The 19882-nt window shown below is 40.0% G+C and overlaps 1 protein-coding gene across 1 annotated transcript in view; it reads left to right on the top strand.

Moving 5' to 3' along the window:
* LOC148425410 (neurobeachin-like protein 2) overlaps window positions 1-16358 on the top strand; it is a 41703-nt gene extending 25345 nt beyond the window's left edge. Inside the window, exons 23-55 of the mRNA XM_088411266.1 lie at window positions 6-156; window positions 290-445; window positions 672-831; window positions 1231-1319; window positions 1419-2102; window positions 2180-2364; window positions 3429-3585; window positions 3880-4023; window positions 4952-5278; window positions 6207-6356; window positions 6440-6597; window positions 6832-6956; window positions 7037-7151; window positions 7263-7420; window positions 8294-8427; window positions 8507-8614; window positions 8700-8795; window positions 8884-9008; window positions 9812-9952; window positions 10026-10156; window positions 10939-11048; window positions 11120-11237; window positions 11314-11411; window positions 11517-11630; window positions 12515-12601; window positions 12679-12788; window positions 13242-13414; window positions 13599-13693; window positions 13779-13895; window positions 14548-14703; window positions 14778-14926; window positions 15764-15899; window positions 16128-16358. Of these exons, the coding sequence (XP_088267392.1) occupies window positions 6-156; window positions 290-445; window positions 672-831; window positions 1231-1319; window positions 1419-2102; window positions 2180-2364; window positions 3429-3585; window positions 3880-4023; window positions 4952-5278; window positions 6207-6356; window positions 6440-6597; window positions 6832-6956; window positions 7037-7151; window positions 7263-7420; window positions 8294-8427; window positions 8507-8614; window positions 8700-8795; window positions 8884-9008; window positions 9812-9952; window positions 10026-10156; window positions 10939-11048; window positions 11120-11237; window positions 11314-11411; window positions 11517-11630; window positions 12515-12601; window positions 12679-12788; window positions 13242-13414; window positions 13599-13693; window positions 13779-13895; window positions 14548-14703; window positions 14778-14926; window positions 15764-15899; window positions 16128-16238 (5068 nt within the window). The 3' untranslated portion in view covers window positions 16239-16358. The remainder of the gene's footprint in view (window positions 1-5; window positions 157-289; window positions 446-671; window positions 832-1230; window positions 1320-1418; window positions 2103-2179; window positions 2365-3428; window positions 3586-3879; window positions 4024-4951; window positions 5279-6206; window positions 6357-6439; window positions 6598-6831; window positions 6957-7036; window positions 7152-7262; window positions 7421-8293; window positions 8428-8506; window positions 8615-8699; window positions 8796-8883; window positions 9009-9811; window positions 9953-10025; window positions 10157-10938; window positions 11049-11119; window positions 11238-11313; window positions 11412-11516; window positions 11631-12514; window positions 12602-12678; window positions 12789-13241; window positions 13415-13598; window positions 13694-13778; window positions 13896-14547; window positions 14704-14777; window positions 14927-15763; window positions 15900-16127) is intronic.
* Window positions 16359-19882: the final 3524 nt, after the last annotated feature.

Raw genomic sequence — 19882 nt, 5'->3', positions numbered from 1 at the left:
TGCAGCACAGAGAAAGATGGCAGCTCTCTCTGTGACGAGAAGCAGATGATTCAGACTTCTCTGTTTGCATTGCTGAAAGACTTCCTCAGGTCTCCGACGGCTGAGGAGCTCCACAGTGTGCTCGCTTACATTCTGAGTGCGGGAGATGAGCAACAGGTACTGATTATTTACACACTAGTCAAAATGATCCCGTTTACAATGACCTACTCTGAATAGCATACTTTTTGGACACTTGACTTGGTCCTCTCTAATTCACGCCGACATCTCTTTCTTGCACTTGTTTGTTTAGGTTGTAAAGGCGCTGGATGTGCTTTATGAGCTTTTGCGAAGTAGCCCACCTCGTGAACAGGTGCAGGCTGTGCTGCTGGAGTGGGGAGTGGAACAACTTTATAGTCTTCTTCTCAACCCAAGTTTTGGGGACCGGGCCAGAGAGATGGTCTTCAGGGTCAGAATTCATTTCTTTCTTTCTTTCTTTCTTTCTTTCTTTCTTTCTTTCTTTCTTTCTTTCTTTCTTTCTTTCTTTCTTTCTTTCTTTCTTTCTTTCTTTCTTTCTTTCTTTCTTTCTTTCTGTCTGTCTGTCTGTCTGTCTGTCTGTCTGTCTGTCTGTCTGTCTTTAAAAGAAAATCACCGTCAACACCATCAATCATTCAAACAGTACACTATGTCTGCAGGTTTTATACAAACTCCTGAAGAGCGAGCGTGTGTCAGAGCGCAACAAGCAGCGCCTCAAACTTAAGGACTTTGGCTATCTGGGCCTGGTATTTTTCCTTGAAGACATTCCCGTGACCATGACGACTGTGCGATGTCTGTACGAGCAGGTCCTCGCGACAGGTATTTCAGTTCGACTATGTTAGGTGTACACAATGGTAAATTCTCAGAATAAGTCATAGCAATTTACTCAAAAGTATACATATATATATTTTTTTTTCTCAGTTTGTTTTTGTTAGTCGTAGTATGCTTCCTTTTTGCTATTTTCCTCATGACATGGCTAGTTATTTATATATATATATATATATATATATATATATATATATATATATATATATATATATATATATGAGAGTGAATGCAGTTAATATCACGGAATAATTTGAAATGGTCCTTTAATTTTTAATCCAAATAAAACAAAAGGTATGGGAAGTTAACACAACCAATTGTATTGTACTTGAATTGAATTGACTGCTAAATATGTGAAAGTTTCCAGCTACTGAGTTTGCTGCCTCTTGTCAGACTCAAGCCCTAACTTTAGAGACCTCCTGGCTGTGGTGTGTCTGTCCCACCGAGCTGACCTGGCAGTACGCCTGGATGTTTGTCGCAAGGTCAGTCTGATTTTATGCTTCTCTAGCATCATCCGAATCATTGCGATTTTCAGTTATTGAGGCAGATTATCTTCATGTCTCCTGGGATTCTCCAAACAGCTCTTTCACCTCATCTATCTCAGCGAAGATTACGTGAAGCAGCTTTCCAAGCAGCCCGGCTGGCAGGATGTTCTTACCAAGCTCTATGTGAAGGAGTCCTATGAGTCCTTCGTTGCCAGTATTTCAGGATCCACAGAGTCCAACTTCAGGCCTCCTTTGCGTAGAGACCAGAGTCTGCTCATAGAGGATGCACGCACCGGCATCTTCCTGAACTACGGCACCTCGCAGGAAGAGGACGACGATGAGGAAGAGGAAGACGGTGTCCAGCGAGATATCTCTGAGGGCTATTCTGATTTATCCCAATCGCCACCCTGTGGAGTGGGAGTAGGGCTTAAAACTTTCAAGTCATTCGATTCTGCAGACCAAGAGAGTCACTCGTCCTCACTCTCCAGTTCCATGGTGGTGGATATTGCTTCGTCTCGCCTCGATGAGGAAGGAAGAGATTACCAGCCTTTTTCCCCATATGGAACATCGCCGCCTTTTGATTTGGAACTAGGCAGCATGGGAGATATAGTTACCCCAGCAGGGAGCCTCACAAACACACCATCCCCTCTGGAGTACAGCAAACCCTTTCCACCACTGAGACCCAGGAAAAGCTCCAGTCTATCCAATGTTCTGGACCATGCCAGCTATGGTACTGACCCTCCCACTGCAGACACCATCTCCAACACGTCCAACCCACAGGTAGGGATAATGACAGTTTTGTCTCAAAGAGCTTTCTGTTGTTTTCAGTGAGGTTTCATATCTGTGTTAAATTTTAGCAGACGCCAGAAGAGGAGCTCTGCAACCTGCTCACCAACATTATTTTCTCCGTGCTTTGGAGCGGCAGCGGGGCAGACGGCCATGAAGATGTGGTCTGGAGAGAGAGGGGGCAGGTGTTTTCTGTTCTCACTAAACTGGGCTCCTCCTTTCAACTGGTCCGCCCGCCTGATGAGATTAAACGGAGGTTAGCTTCTTTTACTGGACATTACGTTACAGAAAATCCCACCAGAATAATTCACTTGTTTCATACAAAGCCCATAGAGTAATTAGAAAAAAAACGTGGAATTGTAACAGTACTTGAGGTCTTAAAACATTCAAACATTCAATTGAAGTTTTAGTTGATCTTATTATTGAGTGTGGTTTTAGAAGGTTTGGTGGTCATTTACCATGCTTTTTGTCATTAAAATAACATAGTTGCACTAACTTTTTTTTCAAGGTCAGATTTTTGCTTAGAAATTTCTCTCCATGGTCCCTTTCAGATTTTGCAAAAATACTCAAATATGGAGAGCCAATCTGATTTACTGTTGCATAATAGAATGTCCTTTTGTCGGTCATGTTTGAGTAAGGCACTTTTATCAGTTAAAATGGTTGAATGCCATTTATTTTTCCATCTATCCATTCATCCATCCTTTTTTTTTTTTTTTTATAGCCGCTTAACCTCACTTGGGTCGCAGGCTCCCTGCTTCCTTCCCTAGCTGTCACCGGGCCACCAAATCTTATTTTTTCCCACATGCATTTTACATATGGATCATCAGTAAAACCATATTCATGATCAATAAAAGGGATGCCTCTTAACAGAAAAAAGCCTTCCACAAACTGTTTTCTTGGGTGGATAACTGCCTACACTAAATTGCCTGCGGGAATTTGGGATGCCACTTTTAAGCTGCATTCCTGGTAATTTGGCATAGCAGTTGAATGGTAGGAGGAGGATTTTTTTTTCTTTCTACGCACAAGTCACAAAATTACTGTGTTTACTCACGCAGCCTCAGTGACCTCAGTACGGCAATGACAGTTGAGTTCAGCACATTTGGGCTATATATCTTGACACTATCACTGTTCTTCCACTGTTAGGCTTCTGGCTCTCTTGGAAGGCAGAAAATTCAAAGGCCAACTCTGTCGATTATGACATGCTGTTAACCATGTTTTTGTCATTAAATGCGGTAAATTTGTAAAAACTGTTTAGTTTACATTATAGATTTTGTGTACATTTGATGAAATCCCATGGTGCTGTGCTACTGTATGTAACAGTCTGCTGGAGATGATGCTGGAATCATCTTTGTCTGACCTGAGGGAAGCCCAAGGAATGTTCCTGCCTTTTTGTCCCAGCCTGCTGAGGCTCCTCAGGTTGCTGCAGGACTTTCTGTTTGCCGAAGGAACTGACAATCACACACTATGGAGTGAAAAGGTACATCCAACTGCCTGCCTGCAACGTCATTTGTGTTTTCTTTCTCATAGTCAGTGCAAATGTTTGAAACTCGATACCTCTTTTGTGGTGAGGATTTGCCATTATTGATTTGACATGCTCTTCTTTCACACCATCATGTTGGAGTAGTGACTCTGTAGTTTATTTGCAGCTCTTAAAGCATCCCTCAAATCATTGTTGAAATTGTAGTTAAGCTCGGGTTTGATGTTGTTGTATTGAATGGCTTTAGGTTCGGAAAGAACTGCCAGTCCTTTGTTGACAGTCGCTGTATCACAGATCTTTGAGGGGGTGGTGAACCTACTGGACAAGTTGCAAGCCTGGCATAGCACTCCTGGTAGCCCTGGCAGCACAGAACTGAAGGAGATGTCCCAAATCGGCCTACGTATCATCACCGGATATATCCAACAGCAGCAGTCACAGGTCTGCAGTCCAGTTTATTGCTTTGCAATATTTAGGTGATGTGAAGGGTTCGCACAGATAGAGGCAGATTACAAATGCCAAACCTTGTAAGGGATTTATTTCAAAGGCATTTCAGTCATTCCACTCATGGGGAGTGTTTTGTGTGAAACAGTATTTCCTCTCTTGAGTTATGACTGCTGCTCCTGTCGCTGTCGCATTGAGGGACTGTGCGAGTGGTCATAACTGAAGCAACCACAAGGCTTCCGATCACATTACTTGTTGGTTGAATTACTCATCTCCAGAGTGAAGCAACTCCCACAAAGCCATTCTTCAAAATAAATAAAATTAATTGTGCTGTGACTCAGCATCTGTGATATTTACTCTAACTTGGGTGCTGTTTAATTTATCATATATCAGTGAGATTTATCTGCCTTGATAATATTTTTTTTTCCTGTGAGGAGATTAGGCTAAATCAATTATTCATACTACACTCCATGTTTTTATCCTATGGACAACTACAATCTGGCGCTTTGTAGATAGGAACTGAGCTCACATAAAACATTCCACTAGCTCGTAAAGAAAACATACTTTAATAGGTTGAACAAACACAGAACATGATTTTTGTTGACATTTCACACACACACACACACACACAAAAGAGGTAAAATGTGGGTACAGTCTAAAGTGTTGTCAAATGCACCAGGCTGAAAAATGTTCCCAATATTTTTACTACGTTGTTTAACTAAATGAGGTCACAGTGATTTAAAGGCAGAAGATTTTTTTTTATATTTATGTATTAGATAGCGTTTGTCACTGACTCACATTATTACAGGCTCGAAAACAATCATTTTAAAAGCTTTATAAGAACGTTTATATAGAGATTTCTGAAAATCTAAACATTTAATGAATGGTTTGAATTGATGATGAAAAGGCCCTCATGTCTACTCAGGTGTGTGTGATGGCCTTTGTGAAGCTGCACAGCCTGCTGCAGACTGTGTTGTGTCTCAGCTGGGAGGAGGTCTGCTTCCTGCTGGGTCGTATCGGCGTCCCCTTGTGGCCAGACAAGGATTTGACTGATATCAACAACACCGAGCATTCAGAGATGTTCTCCCAGGTGGTCCCGGTGGTACGAGCCCTCCTGGACCAGCACGCCGACCCAGTTACAGTCCAGCAGCTGCTTCCAAGTCTGCCCATCACCAATGGCAGCACCACATTTGCCCAGGACCTCAAAGCCTATTGCCACACGCTGGAGTGGCAGAGCTTTTACCAGCAACAGGTCGGTGCACTAGCTGTCAATGGTTATAAAGAAAGAAAGCAAAAAAAAAAATATTTTGGATAGATTCAAGCAAACTTTCATGCTCATAAATTTTTGTTGTTTCAAAACAGAAAACATGTTTATTAACACACACAAATCAGTTTATATTTAATATTGAGATAACAGATTTTTGTATACTAAACAGAGGTGCTCTTCGCTTAGATGTGTTAAAGTTTATACTTCTCTTTCTGTTTACAGTGCGGGAATTGGTACAGTATAGCTTTGTGTTAGCCAGCTGATTTCAGAATTTATTTTGGGGTTGTACAATGAAATCTCAACTATAAAGACTTGGGCTTTGGCACAAGTAATATAATCTTGGTAGGGACAAACAAAAGGCTACTAAAATGTTTGAGCTTCTTGACCACTGTTGAGCTGAAATCACTCAAGGCAAGTCCCACCTACGCATCTATATCTCAGCCCATTTTGCGATGCTCATAATGAGCTGTAATGCACTTCTTCAGGGTGCGTGTGAAAAATTACACATACTCCCTTTAAGCAGTTTGTAAGAGTGTTAATGCATGCCCCAAATAAAAGTGTACTTCTTCACTTGGATAAAAGTGCTTCAGCGCCATTGGAGTGAGTGTTCAGCCCTTGACAAAGTGCACGTGAACTATATTGAAAAATACATTTTGAAAACTTTTATCCCTCTGTTTTTCTAATGTTTACATTTATTCCATAAACCCCTCGTACGCTAGGATTCTTCTACCAATTTATGTACTGTTAATAAGTATCATTAACCAAAGTAGGCCTACTGTATTTTTTTCACTGAGTCTTATGTTAAAACAGGTTTGCACCACTATAGAATTTACAACCACAAAAAGAAACATGTTGTTAAGTGACAATCTTGATGCTGTTACAATTTATTTTCGGCTTTTTCACATATGTACAGGTTCAGCCTACTATGGAGCAGTATGAGCTGGACACATTTGGGCGCAGTCATGACATCATGTCCAATTTCTGGAACTCCTGTTTCGATGACCTTATGAGCACAGCCTTCAAAAGAGACAAAGACAGATCGGACAGCAAAGCAAAGTTTCAGGTGGCAGCAACGTGGAGTTGTTTAATCGATGACCTTAACTTTTGACCTCTCCACTTACCTGACTCAAATTTGTGTCATAACAGGAATTGATCGTTGATCCCTACCTGAAGCGCGTTCGAAGTGAAAACGGACGCTATGTCAGTTGGCAAAAGCAGATTTCCAACCAGCAGGGGGTGGTATGGCAACACTGGAAGGCTCTGCGAAGGCTGTTGACCAGCGAGAGAGCAGTGTGGGCCAAGAAGTAGGACTTAGCCAATGTTATTTTTATTCACTTTACCCAAACATGCTTTACATTCCTTCAAAAAGGGTGCTTTGCCACTTTCCTCTGGAATCTGCATGTGCCTCAAAGCACTCTCCAACTTATTTTTGCAGTCTGACCTTCAACTTTTTCCTCCCTCACTGCACTGTTTGTTATTTTTAGCGACAGAGGAGCACATGCAGATGATAAAGGCATATTTTTCCTTATGTGTTGCAGAAATCAGCCTCAGACCAAGTGGATATTGTCTAGTGCAGAGACATATTCAAAAATGCGCCTCAAACTTGTTCCCAACCATCATTATGATCCCCACACAGAGGCTAGTGCCCAGAGAGACAACATGGGTGCGTCATACAGTGGACCACAATGAATTTGGCTAGTTTTTCACAAATCTAAACTCAAAATGATGTCATCAATTTTCCAGGAGCGGACAGTCCACGTTCTGAGCCACTCCCTTTGGCGGTTGCCAAAGAAGCCAAAGTGAGCGATATGGAGGATGACCAGTTAGGAGAAGAGGATCTTGTTTTTTTAGATAACAAGTGAGCCTTTGACTAAATGTGCACGTCACATCAAGTTAAAATCACTTTTATAGACCGAAATACAGTACAGTATATCCAAATCCAATGTAATGTTCTGACATTTGCATTTAGCGTGGAGTCCGAAGATGAGAGCCAAAAGGAAAAGCTGGTTTTATCCGAAGACTGTGAACTCATCACCATTGTAGCCAAGGTACCTGGTCGACTGGAGGTGACCACGCACCATCTTTACTTCTACGACGGCAGCATTGAAAAAGAGGAAACTGAAGAGGGTGAGGAAAGTTCACTTCATTGAATACAGATGCAGTCTGAGCTTGTTGCCGTTATGAAGATTAGAATTCTCAGTTTTGAACGACACTGTCAGCCTGGGTCAGTGTAACTTTGATTTGCAATTTCTATTAAAGTGTTCCCTCATTTTTCGTGGTTAATGGGGAAAACCGCCATGATAAGTGAATTCCATAACGTGCCTACCATGCCTAGTGATCTCCTAACTGTAGTACGGAAGTTCAACATGTCTCTGAGCACTATCTACCCCCCCCCCCTCCCCCCCCACACACACACACACAAACACACACTCGCCCACCTATTACCCAGAATGCAGGTTTCCTCATGCATTCTCTCACCACCACTCTCTCGCGTGCATGTCTCTGCATAGCTCTCTCACGTATAGCCATAGCCGCACTGCCCTTATTTAATACTTTTATCTTTATTGAGCACCACTGTAATATCATCAAAGGTATCTATTTCAAGAAATTAGAAATCTATTAAAAATCGTGCAAAACAGTCAGTCAAGAATAATGTATACTGATATTAATTCAAATTTTTCATAAACTTAACATTCATAGCGTGTACAAAAAATAGCTATTCTTACCTAGTAAAGAAGTTGCTTGAATGTCAAATTCAGTAGTTAGTAACTATTGTATACATGTAAACCACACACCCAGCATTCCGCCACTTGTGAAAAACCTCAATTTCACAATTCAGCTCATTTTTTAATGATTGATTTTTTAAATGAAAATTTAAAATTAACTTGATTCATTGCCCAGCCCTAGACAGAAATACATAATGTGACATTATATAGTATATAATGTACTGTATGTAGGTATTTTGGTAAGCATCTGCATGGATATTGTCCATCCCTGCAGGAATTGGGTTCGACTTCAAACGACCTCTTTCCCAGCTCCGAGAGGTCCATTTGAGGCGCTATAACCTGCGTCGTTCTGCGCTGGAGCTCTTTTTCATTGACCAGGCTCACTACTTTATCAACTTCAAGAAAAAGGTGATGTACAGTTCTTAGCATTTGAACATTTGCTCAGTTCATAACCTCATAACGGAGTCTTTGTATTTGCTCATTTTAGTTGCGTAATAAAGTGTATTCAAGGATTCTGGGACTGCGGCCTCCCAACTTATTTTACTTTGGATCCCGTTCACCTCAGGAGCTGCTGAAAGCTTCAGGCCTCACACAGGTGTTTATAATTGTTATTCTTTCTTGTAGTATTATAATTTGCTAAATGCCTCATATTATGCTTATGTTTCTCATGTGTTGCACAGAAATGGGTCTGCAGGGAAATATCTAATTTTGAATATTTGATGCAACTCAACACCATCGCTGGGCGCACTTACAATGACCTATCGCAATATCCTGTGGTAAGACCACACATGAGATGAAAGATAACTTGAGGCAGCAGACACACACATACACACCACAAATGACGTCCATGTTGTCTTTGGTCAGTTTCCATGGATTCTCTGTGATTACACCTCCCCCGTTCTGGATCTGGAGGACCCGTCAGTTTTCAGAGACTTGTCCAAACCTGTCGGCGTGGTCAACCCTCGTCATGCACAGGCAGTCAAAGAGAAGTAAGTTGGCCTTCAAAGTCTTTTTGTGACAAACAATAGCCTGAGGACGAGCAATATCTCATTTGGAACAAGAAAGTTCTTTCTCAAATAAAATAAGAAAAAAAAAAAACAACAACTATTGTTAGTTGTTGAAGTTGTTGTCCGCTTTATGATTACTGCCGAGGTGCAGTTGAGCAAGGCATCCTACGCTACTTGAGCGAACTACGAGCTCAAGAGGTGCTGCGTTGTTTGCACACTTTACTCTTCGTCTGTCCTTGAATGCCTCCTTGTGTGTGTGTGTGTAGTCTCTCGGATGTAACGTGAAATATATATGAGCCGAGTATAAGTTAAATGTCCCTTTAAGGAGTTGAAATCTGCATAAAATAAAATAATATTGGCATTAATAAAAGTGTCACGGTAAATTTACTGTAGCCATTTTCATCAAAGTACAAAATGTGCTATATTTAAAAAAAGTACAAAAAATGGTTGTCATAAATAGACACTCATGTTTTTTATCAGAGCAGCCACATAATGTGAACCACTAACTATTCCAATCAAACTATTATGCCTCTTAATTGTACTAAAAACAATTGCAATTATCTGTTGCACATGAAAATGAAAGGATAAATAAATGGAAAAAGCCTGTGCGAGCTTGTAAAGAACCAGCAACACACACAATTTGAGCTTTGGAGGTTCTTTTCAAAATGTTTTACATGAAATCAGGCAAATCAGCAGCAATTAAAAATGTTTTTAATTGGATTTTTAAAAGTGGAGCCAACTAACTTTCAATCCAATGCTGTTTTTTCCTCATTGTTTCCCACTAGGTATGAAAGTTTTGAGGATCCAACAGGCACCATCGACAAATTTCACTATGGCACACACTACTCCAATGCAGCAGGAGTCATGCACTACATGATCCGCATGGAGCCCTTCACCACGCTACACATTCAGCTGCAGAGCGGCAGGTGGGAATTACATCAAGGTGTACCAAGTCGCGGCAGGCTGCTCTCAACCAGCACTTTTTTCAACTACGTTCAGGTTCGACTGTGCGGACCGACAGTTCCACTCGGTGGCAGCTGCCTGGCAAGCTCGTATAGAAAGCCCCGCTGATGTCAAGGAGCTCATCCCGGAGTTTTTCTACTTTCCAGAATTCCTGCAAAACATGAATGGTGAGTAAGACTTCCAGTATTTGTTTATTTCAGTAGCTGGGTGAAACTCAAATCCTTTCAAATTAGCGCACACAAAATGAAAGGTTTCATGATTTCATGGTTTGTTTGTTTTTTTCATTAGTGCTTTTTTTTGGGTGGGTGGAGGGCATAGGACCGCACACTTTCAACCAGATGTGTGACAAAAATGCTGTTTATTTATGAACTAATATGTGCATTTGTGCAAAATGCTTAATATACTTCAAGGAGGCACAAAATTGTAAACGAGACCAATATTTAATGCAAGAACTTTTTCTTTTTTTTTTTTTTTTACAAAAACTCAACTACAGTACTGTTTGTCCTGCATATTCCATGTCCTCGAAAATATAATTTAAAAAAAAAAGCATACCCAGTCTAAGTGCAACAAAAGCATGCCTGCCATCTAGTAGTGCTTGGTAATATTACAATTTAAAAGTTGTCAACCCCAAATATATTTTCAGGTTTTTGATTTTTTTTTTTTTTTTTTTTTTAAATCTTCTTTGTCAGTTGTCCCAGGGTTACCTTACCTTTTAAAACTAAAAAAGGACTTTGAAAAATCTTAACAATTAATAAGGAATCACTAAGAGTATGTTGGCCATTTCCCCATGAACATACATTTCCCCCTTGAATGTAAGTGTTATGGGAGAAATAATTTGGTCAAATTTGGCCTTTTTTTTTCACGGTCAGGATGGAAATGAGACATAATATTTGAGAAAATACAGCATTTGTCTCACAAAACACTCTCTGATCCCTCCTTCTTGTTGCAGGATTTGACCTGGGAGCCTTGCAGATATCACTGGATCCAGTGGAGGACGTTCTACTTCCCCGTTGGGCTACATCAAGGGAGGACTTCATCAGAAAGCATCGAAAAGCTCTGGTGAGAAGTTGTTTATCCTCCAGCTTAGTCAAAAGAACGCTTCAACTTGACATCAGTTTATTTCACTTCAGGAAAGCGAGCATGTGTCGTGTCATCTACACGAGTGGATTGACCTGATCTTCGGCTACAAGCAGCGAGGCGAAGAGGCAGTGAAAGCTCTCAATGTCTTCTACTACTGCACCTATGAAGGTACGACAACCTTTAATATTTTTTTTCTGAATTGGTAAGATAAAAAGACCAAACTCTCAATGAGCTTTTTCAACAGGTGCTGTAGATCTGGATGCCATTGCTGATGAAACAGAGCGCAAGGCACTTGAAGGCATCATTAGCAACTTTGGACAAACACCCTGCCAACTGCTGAAGGTGTGACTTTCAAATATGCTCTAAATTTCTGTTTTCATTGTTAACTATGAATACAATTTTGATCGCTTTTTGAAAAGCTACAGTCGCATTTTTGTATGCAAACAGGAGCCTCATCCGCCACGTATGTCTGCTGCAAATGCATCAAGGCGGCAGTCCCGCCTGGACACTCTTCCCGTTAACATCTTTGATCACCTCGATAAGCTACGCTCATTTGTGGAGGTAAAGATGCAACCAATGGCTGAAGGGTCAAATTGAATCTTCTTGATGTGTGTAAGATTTTTCCAAACATTTACTGTACAGTACCTGTCAAAGTTTCGAAACACCTTCAAACTCATATGGTCTCAAACCAAGGCATCCAAGCTATTAATGCTTGAAAATGCATCGCTGTGAACTGAAAGTCATTCCAGGCATAAATCATCCACACCACAGGTGTCAAAGTCAGGGCCCGGGTGCCAGATCCGGCCCGCCACCTCACTTTTTTGTGGCCCTTGAAATGCTGATGTGATTTCAGGTTTCTGACTAAAATACCAAAATTGCAAGTTGTCTTTAATTTTCAAAAATTTGGTGGAAGAAAAACAAACATTTTCTTATTCTCCAAATCTCTTTTGAACAGTTTTTGCCGGCTTTTACCAAATCTTGGTCAATGTGTGATCAACACACTTAAAATGTATTTGAATTCACAGTCATTCCGGCCCTTTGACAGAAACTATCACTACAATGCGGCCCAAAATAAAAATTTGTTTGACACCACTGATCCACACCATTAAACTAACTCAGTTAGTACCAAGATGTGCAGTTATTTGGGCAAATATGGGAAAATTTTCAATATTTTAGAGTTTGTTTCCAAACTTTTGATGCATACTTTATTTACTTATTAAGATGACCAGTGAAATATACATTTTCTTGTAACAAAATGTTAAATAAGGAGCAAATAATATATCTTTACTATAAACATTTTTTTTTCAAAAATAAAGATACATACAAAAAGGAATACAGTACCCCAACAATTTTTATAATCATTGAAAAAGAAAACCATTTAAGATTTGAACGCATTCACGTTCAGCCGAAATGGAGCATGACCTTTACTGGTTTGTGTACCTCAGGTAGTGAGTGATGGCCTCCCTCTGGTCCAGGCGGTCGTACCAAAGAACCAGAACCGCTCCTTCATCATCCATGGCTCGGATATACTGGTACCATTTTACTTCTTATACGTTCACCATAAAGACTGCTAACTTTTTTTTAAATCGGCCTCCATTTGTCTCTCCAGGTGACAGTGAGCTCTAGCGGCTTGATAGGAACGCACAGCTGGCTGCCATATGACAAGAACATTGCCAACTACTTCACCTTCACCAAGGATCCAACCATTAATAATCCCAAGTGAATCCACTTTGCATTTTTTACACTTATACTGTACATGTTGTAATGATTGTGATAGATAGAAAAAAAGAGCCAGATGTTTTGTCACATCACCTAAGCAGAATGCCAAATAATATTACATGATTATTACATCACATTCAAACCTTGTAAATATCATAGCGTTACGTAAATAATCTAATCTCCATCATTTTACTATGTTTTAAAAACATCAACAGGATAGTGAACATCTGTTGTATTTCTATAAGGAAACATCTGGGATGTTTCAGAGCCTGTTTAACTGGATCCTTTTAAATTGACCTTGAACATGGATAACGACACACATTCCCCCAAAACTCAAACAATGTGTTTGAGAGCCATTTGGAAATGTCATTTTTTGGAGTGACATTTTTAATGCGCTCATAATAATCACTTTCAGGCTGCAGCTCACATGCACTCTCATCTGCTCGTTTTTAGGACACAACGTTTTCTTGGCGGACCTTTCTCACCCAGCGTGGAGATCAGCGCTCAGGTCCTGGTGGTGTCTAATGATGGACGTCTGCTGTTCAGTGGAGGGCACTGGGACTGCAGTTTGCGGGTCACCCAGCTGGGCAAAGGCAAACTGGTGGGCAGGATTTGCCGGCACATTGGTACGTCCCCATGTACTGTATGCATACACTCAATTTGTTGAAACATTGATAAAAGAGGATTTAATTTGACAATATGTATAATGCACAGATGTATTTGAAGGCAAGGTGTCAATCAAAGTTTTGCATTTTCCACTGCTTGACCTAATATTGTCTTTTTAATTGAATTCTGTGTGTTTCCTAAAAGATATTGTCACATGCTTGGCTCTGGATCTGTGTGGCATCTACCTCATCTCTGGTTCCAGAGACACGTCCTGTATTGTATGGCAGGTTCTACAGCAGGTAGGGAAAAAAACTTAGTCTTACATCCAAAAAAGATAAGGATCTTCATGGAAAACTCACAAAGCGTCATTTTTTTCCTTTTTAGGGTGGCTTTTCCAGCACGCTGTCTCCTCGGCCCGTCCAGGTGCTATCTGGACACGACCAGGAGGTTACCTGTGTGGCCATTAGCACGGAACTAGACATGGCTATCTCAGGCTCAAAGGTCTCTAGTTGCTCCAAAACACACAACTTTATAAAGTACATTGTACTTTATATAGTACAGCGCAGTACATACAGTACAGTCTGGCTCAGAAAACATCGGTGCTATGTAGGAAGTACTCCAGTTGGTGCCTGGTAGATAGGTATATATGCAGGTAGTTTTGGCAAGTAGATAGTTTTGGCAGGTAGGTGGCTAGGTAGATGGCAATCATCTAGGTCGGTAGTTCGGCAATTACATACAAAGGTAGGTAGTAGGTAAGTAGATTAGACAAAGGTAGGTGTCTAGGTGGTAAGCATAAGCAGAGAAGGTGAGAATTCGCAATTAATAGTTCTTTGTAGGTAGATGGTACTGATCTTCATAGGTATGTCAGTCGATACGTACAAAACTCGCTAGCTAAATAGATGGGTTGGTAAGTTGCTAGGTAGGTAGGTGATTGGCAGGTACAGTAGGTTGGCGATGCAGTAGGTTGGTAGGTGGCTAGTAGCAAGATGAAAGGTATGGAGGGAGCTGATTGGTTAGTAGCTAGGTTTTAAATAGATACCTAGATAAGGTAGATTGGTTGGTAGGTAGAAAGATAGTTGGTTTCAGAAATATTTGTGTATGTGGATTTAGTCAAATAATGAATACCACATTGTACTCACTTGAATGTTGATAGGACGGGACGGTGATCGTGCACACGATCAGACGAGGCCAGTACCTGAGAACGTTGAGGCCACCAGGTGAGCCCTCCTACATCTCCAAGCTGCAGGTGGGCATGGAGGGCCACGTGGTGGTGCAGACCTCGAGGGCTGAGCCATCCAATACAACAAAGGTATGTGAACACAGCACAGCGAAGACAATGACTTTATGTTTATTGCGACCTACACTTTTGCTCGTTCGCTCCAGGGGAAGGACTCCATCCTCGTTTACTCGGTCAATGGCTGCTTGTTGTCTTCCTTCAACATGGAGGAGCAAGTATGCGCTCTCCACCTGGTGTCTGAATACGTCATCCTGGGCACCATGCAGGGCAGACTCCACATTCGCCACCTATGCAGGTAGCTACCCCAAAACCTCCAAACTGCAAAGATTCACAATTCAGTGACATCCGCAAGTTGGCTATCCAGATTCCAGAAACTTGGGGAATTTATGAACTAGTCAAAGTTGGCTTTTAATTGGAATCAACGGGATCTGTTGACCCCTTCACTCTGTCATCTCACCTTGGTTGTGTGTATGTTGACCAATACATGCGCGCAATATAGTTGTCAGAAAGAGATTTTCCCTTTGGCGATTTCATTTGGCATTATATAGTTTTCAAAATGAAATTGTTGAGACCTGTAGTCAACATGAATGTTGAATCAAATAAACATACTTCCCTATGATTGAGAGCATGCTCTCAGTTTATTTGGTCTCAATGGATTCCACTTGCGTTCTCCACAATTGTCTTACCAATTTAATGACTGATTTGTTCGGTTAAAAAACATTTAGGTTTGCAGTTATGGACGAATCTGCAATTTGATGATTTTCCACATTATATTTCAAATGCAATTCCATGTATAGAAATGTAGCATTGTTATTGTAATACCAACAGGACACCCGAAATGCAGGTATTAATGATGTGCGGTCAGGATGGGTTTCATTGGTTATCATGATAAATCTCCTATATGCAATGAACCAAGCACATTTCCCCTCCATTACTCACTGCAAACTTGTTATAGTTATTCTCTGTTTTTATTTTTATTTTTTTGCTCAGGATAAAGTCATGTTGTAACATTATTTAGTTGTCAAGGAACTATGTTTAAGTGAGGGCTTAGCATCCACCTTATGACATTGTTTTTCCACTAGTTTAAAAAAAAACAAAAGACTTCAAGTAGAATCTTGTTTATTTTCTACAGCCTAGATGCCGCCGTCCCACCTTTGGCCTTGAAAGTCCCCGTGAGGAGCGTGTTTGTCACCAAAGAGAGCAGCCACATCCTGGTGGGCCTGGAAGACGGGAAGTTGATAGTGGTGGGGGCGGGAAAGCCAGAGGAGGTGAGAAACGGGACACAAAGTTCTTCTGAAAAGAGGGAGTTGTAAAAAAATAAAGAAAAAAATAAAGAAAGAGGGGAGGGGGGGGGTCACCTTGGTAAGATTTCTTTTTTTACATGATGTCTGTGGTGTCATGCTAAACATTAATGAATCCAAATTTTTGAAATAAGCATTCAAATGTAGGTCAGTGCCAGCGGTTCAGAGCGGACTAATGACGTTTTCTGGTGTCAGGTTCGCTCGGGACAATTCTCCCGCCGTCTGTGGGGATCCACCCGCCGCATCTCTCTGGTGTCCGCGGGCGAGACGGAATACAACCCTGCCACCGAGAGCGCCGGCAAATGAGAGCGACTTTGGCGAGCGCCGGCGGACTTGCTCTACACCCACACACTTATTATGGCTTTCTTTTCACAAGCCTGGGAACTTCTGAGACCAACGGAACACTCAGCACTTTTTTTTTTTTTTTTTTTTTGGGGGGGGGGTTGTTTTTCTAATTCGGGTAGACTTTTATATTTGATTGTGAACTACTGTCTGTTTTTAATCAGCATCATTCCAAAGAGTGGCCTTGTTTTCAAGAGGCAGAAAAGTTTGGCGTTTGAGCTTGAAAACTGCTGTTGGACTGTACAAACATTTCAGGAAGGATACACACACACGCACACACACAAACACACCACTTTTTTTTCCCAGTAGCTCTGCCAATGCTTCTTAAAACTCCTGCAAACTTGAAAACCTTTAAGGAGCTGCTTAATGCAATAGCAGTGAATCGCGGCCCATGTCCACCGCAGTGGCCTAGCAAATAACCCTGCCGTCGTTATAACTGTAATGCTGTTACATTGAAAGTAAAAAAGTGCTTAAATGGTCAAGTAAGTAATGTACATTCGCCTTGATGTTGACACTGTTGAATTCTGGAGGGGTTGATTCCACTTCCCTGTTAGCGCACTTAATTATTTACCTGTTCATTTCATCTCCGATAAAAGGTAATTCATAAAACAATAATACAAGAGAGAATGAAGGAAAAACTCACTCAATCCAGAAATAATTCATAATAATACAATTGGGTAAAACTAGAATAAATGTAGTTGACTCATGCATATCATATCAAATAATACTTTTGTGAGTGATTTCGTCTTGCGCAATGTGGCTTATGTCATGGTTGAGTTTTCCACAAACCTATATGCTCGAGTCAGAAAAAAGAAGATTGTTCAGGATGACCTTATGTGACCTTCTTTAAACTTTTCAATTCACGTCTGAGTTTTTTTTTTTATTTCCTTCTCTTTTTTTCACAATTTTCTCCCGTCCGGAAGGGTGGTGCCACCAATGTGTAATGAACATTTTTGAACATTTAAATGCATTGAAACCTTCTAACAGGCCTGTTTGAACCTTTTTTCAAACTTGTTCGAACATACTTGCAAAACTGTTTGAATGTGCATGCAAATGATTTGAACAAACTTGTAAACTAAATGCTAGAAACATAATTATTTACCCCATACTTCTGTGATGCGTGCTTATCAACGCCCTATGGCATTATGGGAATAATGCTTTGTTTTTAACATTTAATAACTGTTTCTTTTTTTACCCCTACAAGGTAGGGTCAACATTTGCATTTAAAAAAAAAAAAAAACATACCCTATGTATGAGTGTATTTATTATAGGGATTATAGGAACAAATCCTATATTATTATCTTTGAAAAAAGTTTTTTTTTTTTAAATCTGACAATGCTGCAGGGTATTCTCACAAACATCCTGTGGCATTTTTGGGAACAAAATTTATGTTTTTGACATTCACAAAAAGAAGACAAAGCTCTTTTTTTCTGATAATTCTTCAGGATGGGAGCAAAACAAAACAAATATTTTTAGCATTTAAGTAACACGTACCTTTGAACAAAAGTAAATACCTTCAAGCCAATTTATCAGTTAAAAATGGTCACTCCTGGTTGGTAGCTCCACACTTCTGCACTTTTTAAAAACAAATGCATCGGTCTATTCATCAATCTAATATCTATTTTTTGATCCGATCGGAACTGTTGGCCTTCATTGTGCTCATATTTTGCCCATAAATCCAAGGTGTCACCGATCAACCTTTTCACCAGATATTCTCAGAGGAAAAGTGACCATTTTTGGCTTTCTTACTTGTACTAAAATGTGTTCCGTGTCATTATAACCTGATATGATATTTTGTTTTAGTGTGAGTAATAAGAAACCAGCCCTTGCTCCTTTCTATCTGATTTTGTGTTATTTTACAGAGCAAGTTGCATGACTTCTGAACATTTGGCAGCGTACATTCAAAAGTTTCAAGAAGGTCAAATTAGGTTCACTTGTAAAGACTCGTGAATTTTAAGTTCAAACGTTCTTAAACGTATGCGAGTAGTGAACATTCAACCTAAAATGTGCCTTTTTTTAGCTTGCGTCTTACTGTGCAAACACTGATTGCAATCATCTGTCCCAGCTCACCATATGCCTTGGTTATTAACACACAGGCATGACTCACATGTGCAGAAGATAGTTTTAATGACATGAAGTCAAGTGTTGGCTGCTATTGCGCTGTTTAGAAAACATCTGAAGTCCCAATGAGAGCTTCAGAGGAATTCTTTGGCCGCGGTTGGAACACGGTCGTTGTTATGCAGCATCTCGCCAAACCGGCCAAGTGTTTGGGTCAACGTGAGCAAAACAAAACGGCCGAGCAGCGTTTGGAAGAGCTCGTCGAGCCTTACTAGTTTATATCTTATTCAGCCTGTCAAAAAGAGTGAATTTTTGTTGTATAATCATGTGAAAATACAATTTGCCTTTTGAATATTGCGCTCCAAATGTTATGAATGTAACATTTCGCCTTGCAGTCATGCTCAGTTTCCACCAGGTTTATTGTAAATATAAACTGTATATAACGTTTCTGGTGTGTGATTTTAACTTAATGCTTTGGACCACCTCTGCCTAGTACTCTGCCTTATTATTCTGCCTTTGTTTTGTGTTTTTTGTGACTGTTATAAATACATTTATTATACTATGGCTTCAGCTGACTCTTTGTTGTACAGGATTACATCGATATCTTCTTTGCAGAACACAGTAAAACTCTAGGAAGCAAAGTATTCGTCTGAAGTTGCAAAAACTCACAGATCTTGTAAGCAGGTATCAAAGCCTTCACACATCTGTTATTCCTCTTTTTTTATTCCGCCCGTTTTTTTCACGTGTTTCAACTCATTCCCAGTTCATCTGATTTCTTCAGGAATTTCACCATTTCTAGTTTTATTATTATTATTGCTGTTTATTTTATGTTTAATTACATTTAAAAGTTAATTATTTTACACGTGTGCAGCACTTAATTGTTCAAAAAAAATGAAATGACCCACACCTCATCTTTTATATTTGGATTGGTTATAGATGAGAATTTAGCAATCCTGATACCTTTATTGATACTGTTTATTATAAAATTCTTTATTGATTCTGAAATAAAATTAAAAAGTTGGATTTTGTTTGATAGTTTGAGCTTGTTTGTCTTTTTGGTCATGTGACTGACAAAGTAAGCCATGGTTGGTCTTCACTCTCAAATGTGATGTATTTTCAGTCAACAGCAAATGTCAAAATGGCTACCCTTTGAATGGATAAAAAACAGCTGGATTTTGCTACATAAACAGATACCAAACTGGTTTGGCCATGTTAAGCGGTAAAAACATAAAAGTGTGTTTGAAATTATTTAGTTATCAATTTATTTTAAAGTAAAATTACTACCTTTAAAAAAAAACCAAATCCGGTGACTGAAAATGACATCACCGTGTTTAAGGCTTAGGTAACGACCAATCACTGCTCATCTTGTGAATGTCACATGACCAAACCAAGAAAGCAGTGGGGCTGTTTGGATTTGGAGAAAAAAAAATATTGGTTTCCCTGTTAAACCCAACTAAGTGAATGTTTACTGTATTCCTTTACACATAAGTAAGAATGTGAAACACGTGTCAAGTATCTCATTTGGGTTATTCTTCATTCTTTAGAGGTAG

Source organism: Hippichthys cyanospilos, chromosome 3, assembly GCF_059441005.1.
Source record: "Hippichthys cyanospilos isolate Australia breed blue-spotted pipefish chromosome 3, RoL_Hcya_1.0, whole genome shotgun sequence".
NCBI classification, from domain to species: Eukaryota; Metazoa; Chordata; class Actinopteri; order Syngnathiformes; family Syngnathidae; genus Hippichthys; species Hippichthys cyanospilos.
This window is presented reverse-complemented; position numbering and strand designations above follow the sequence as displayed.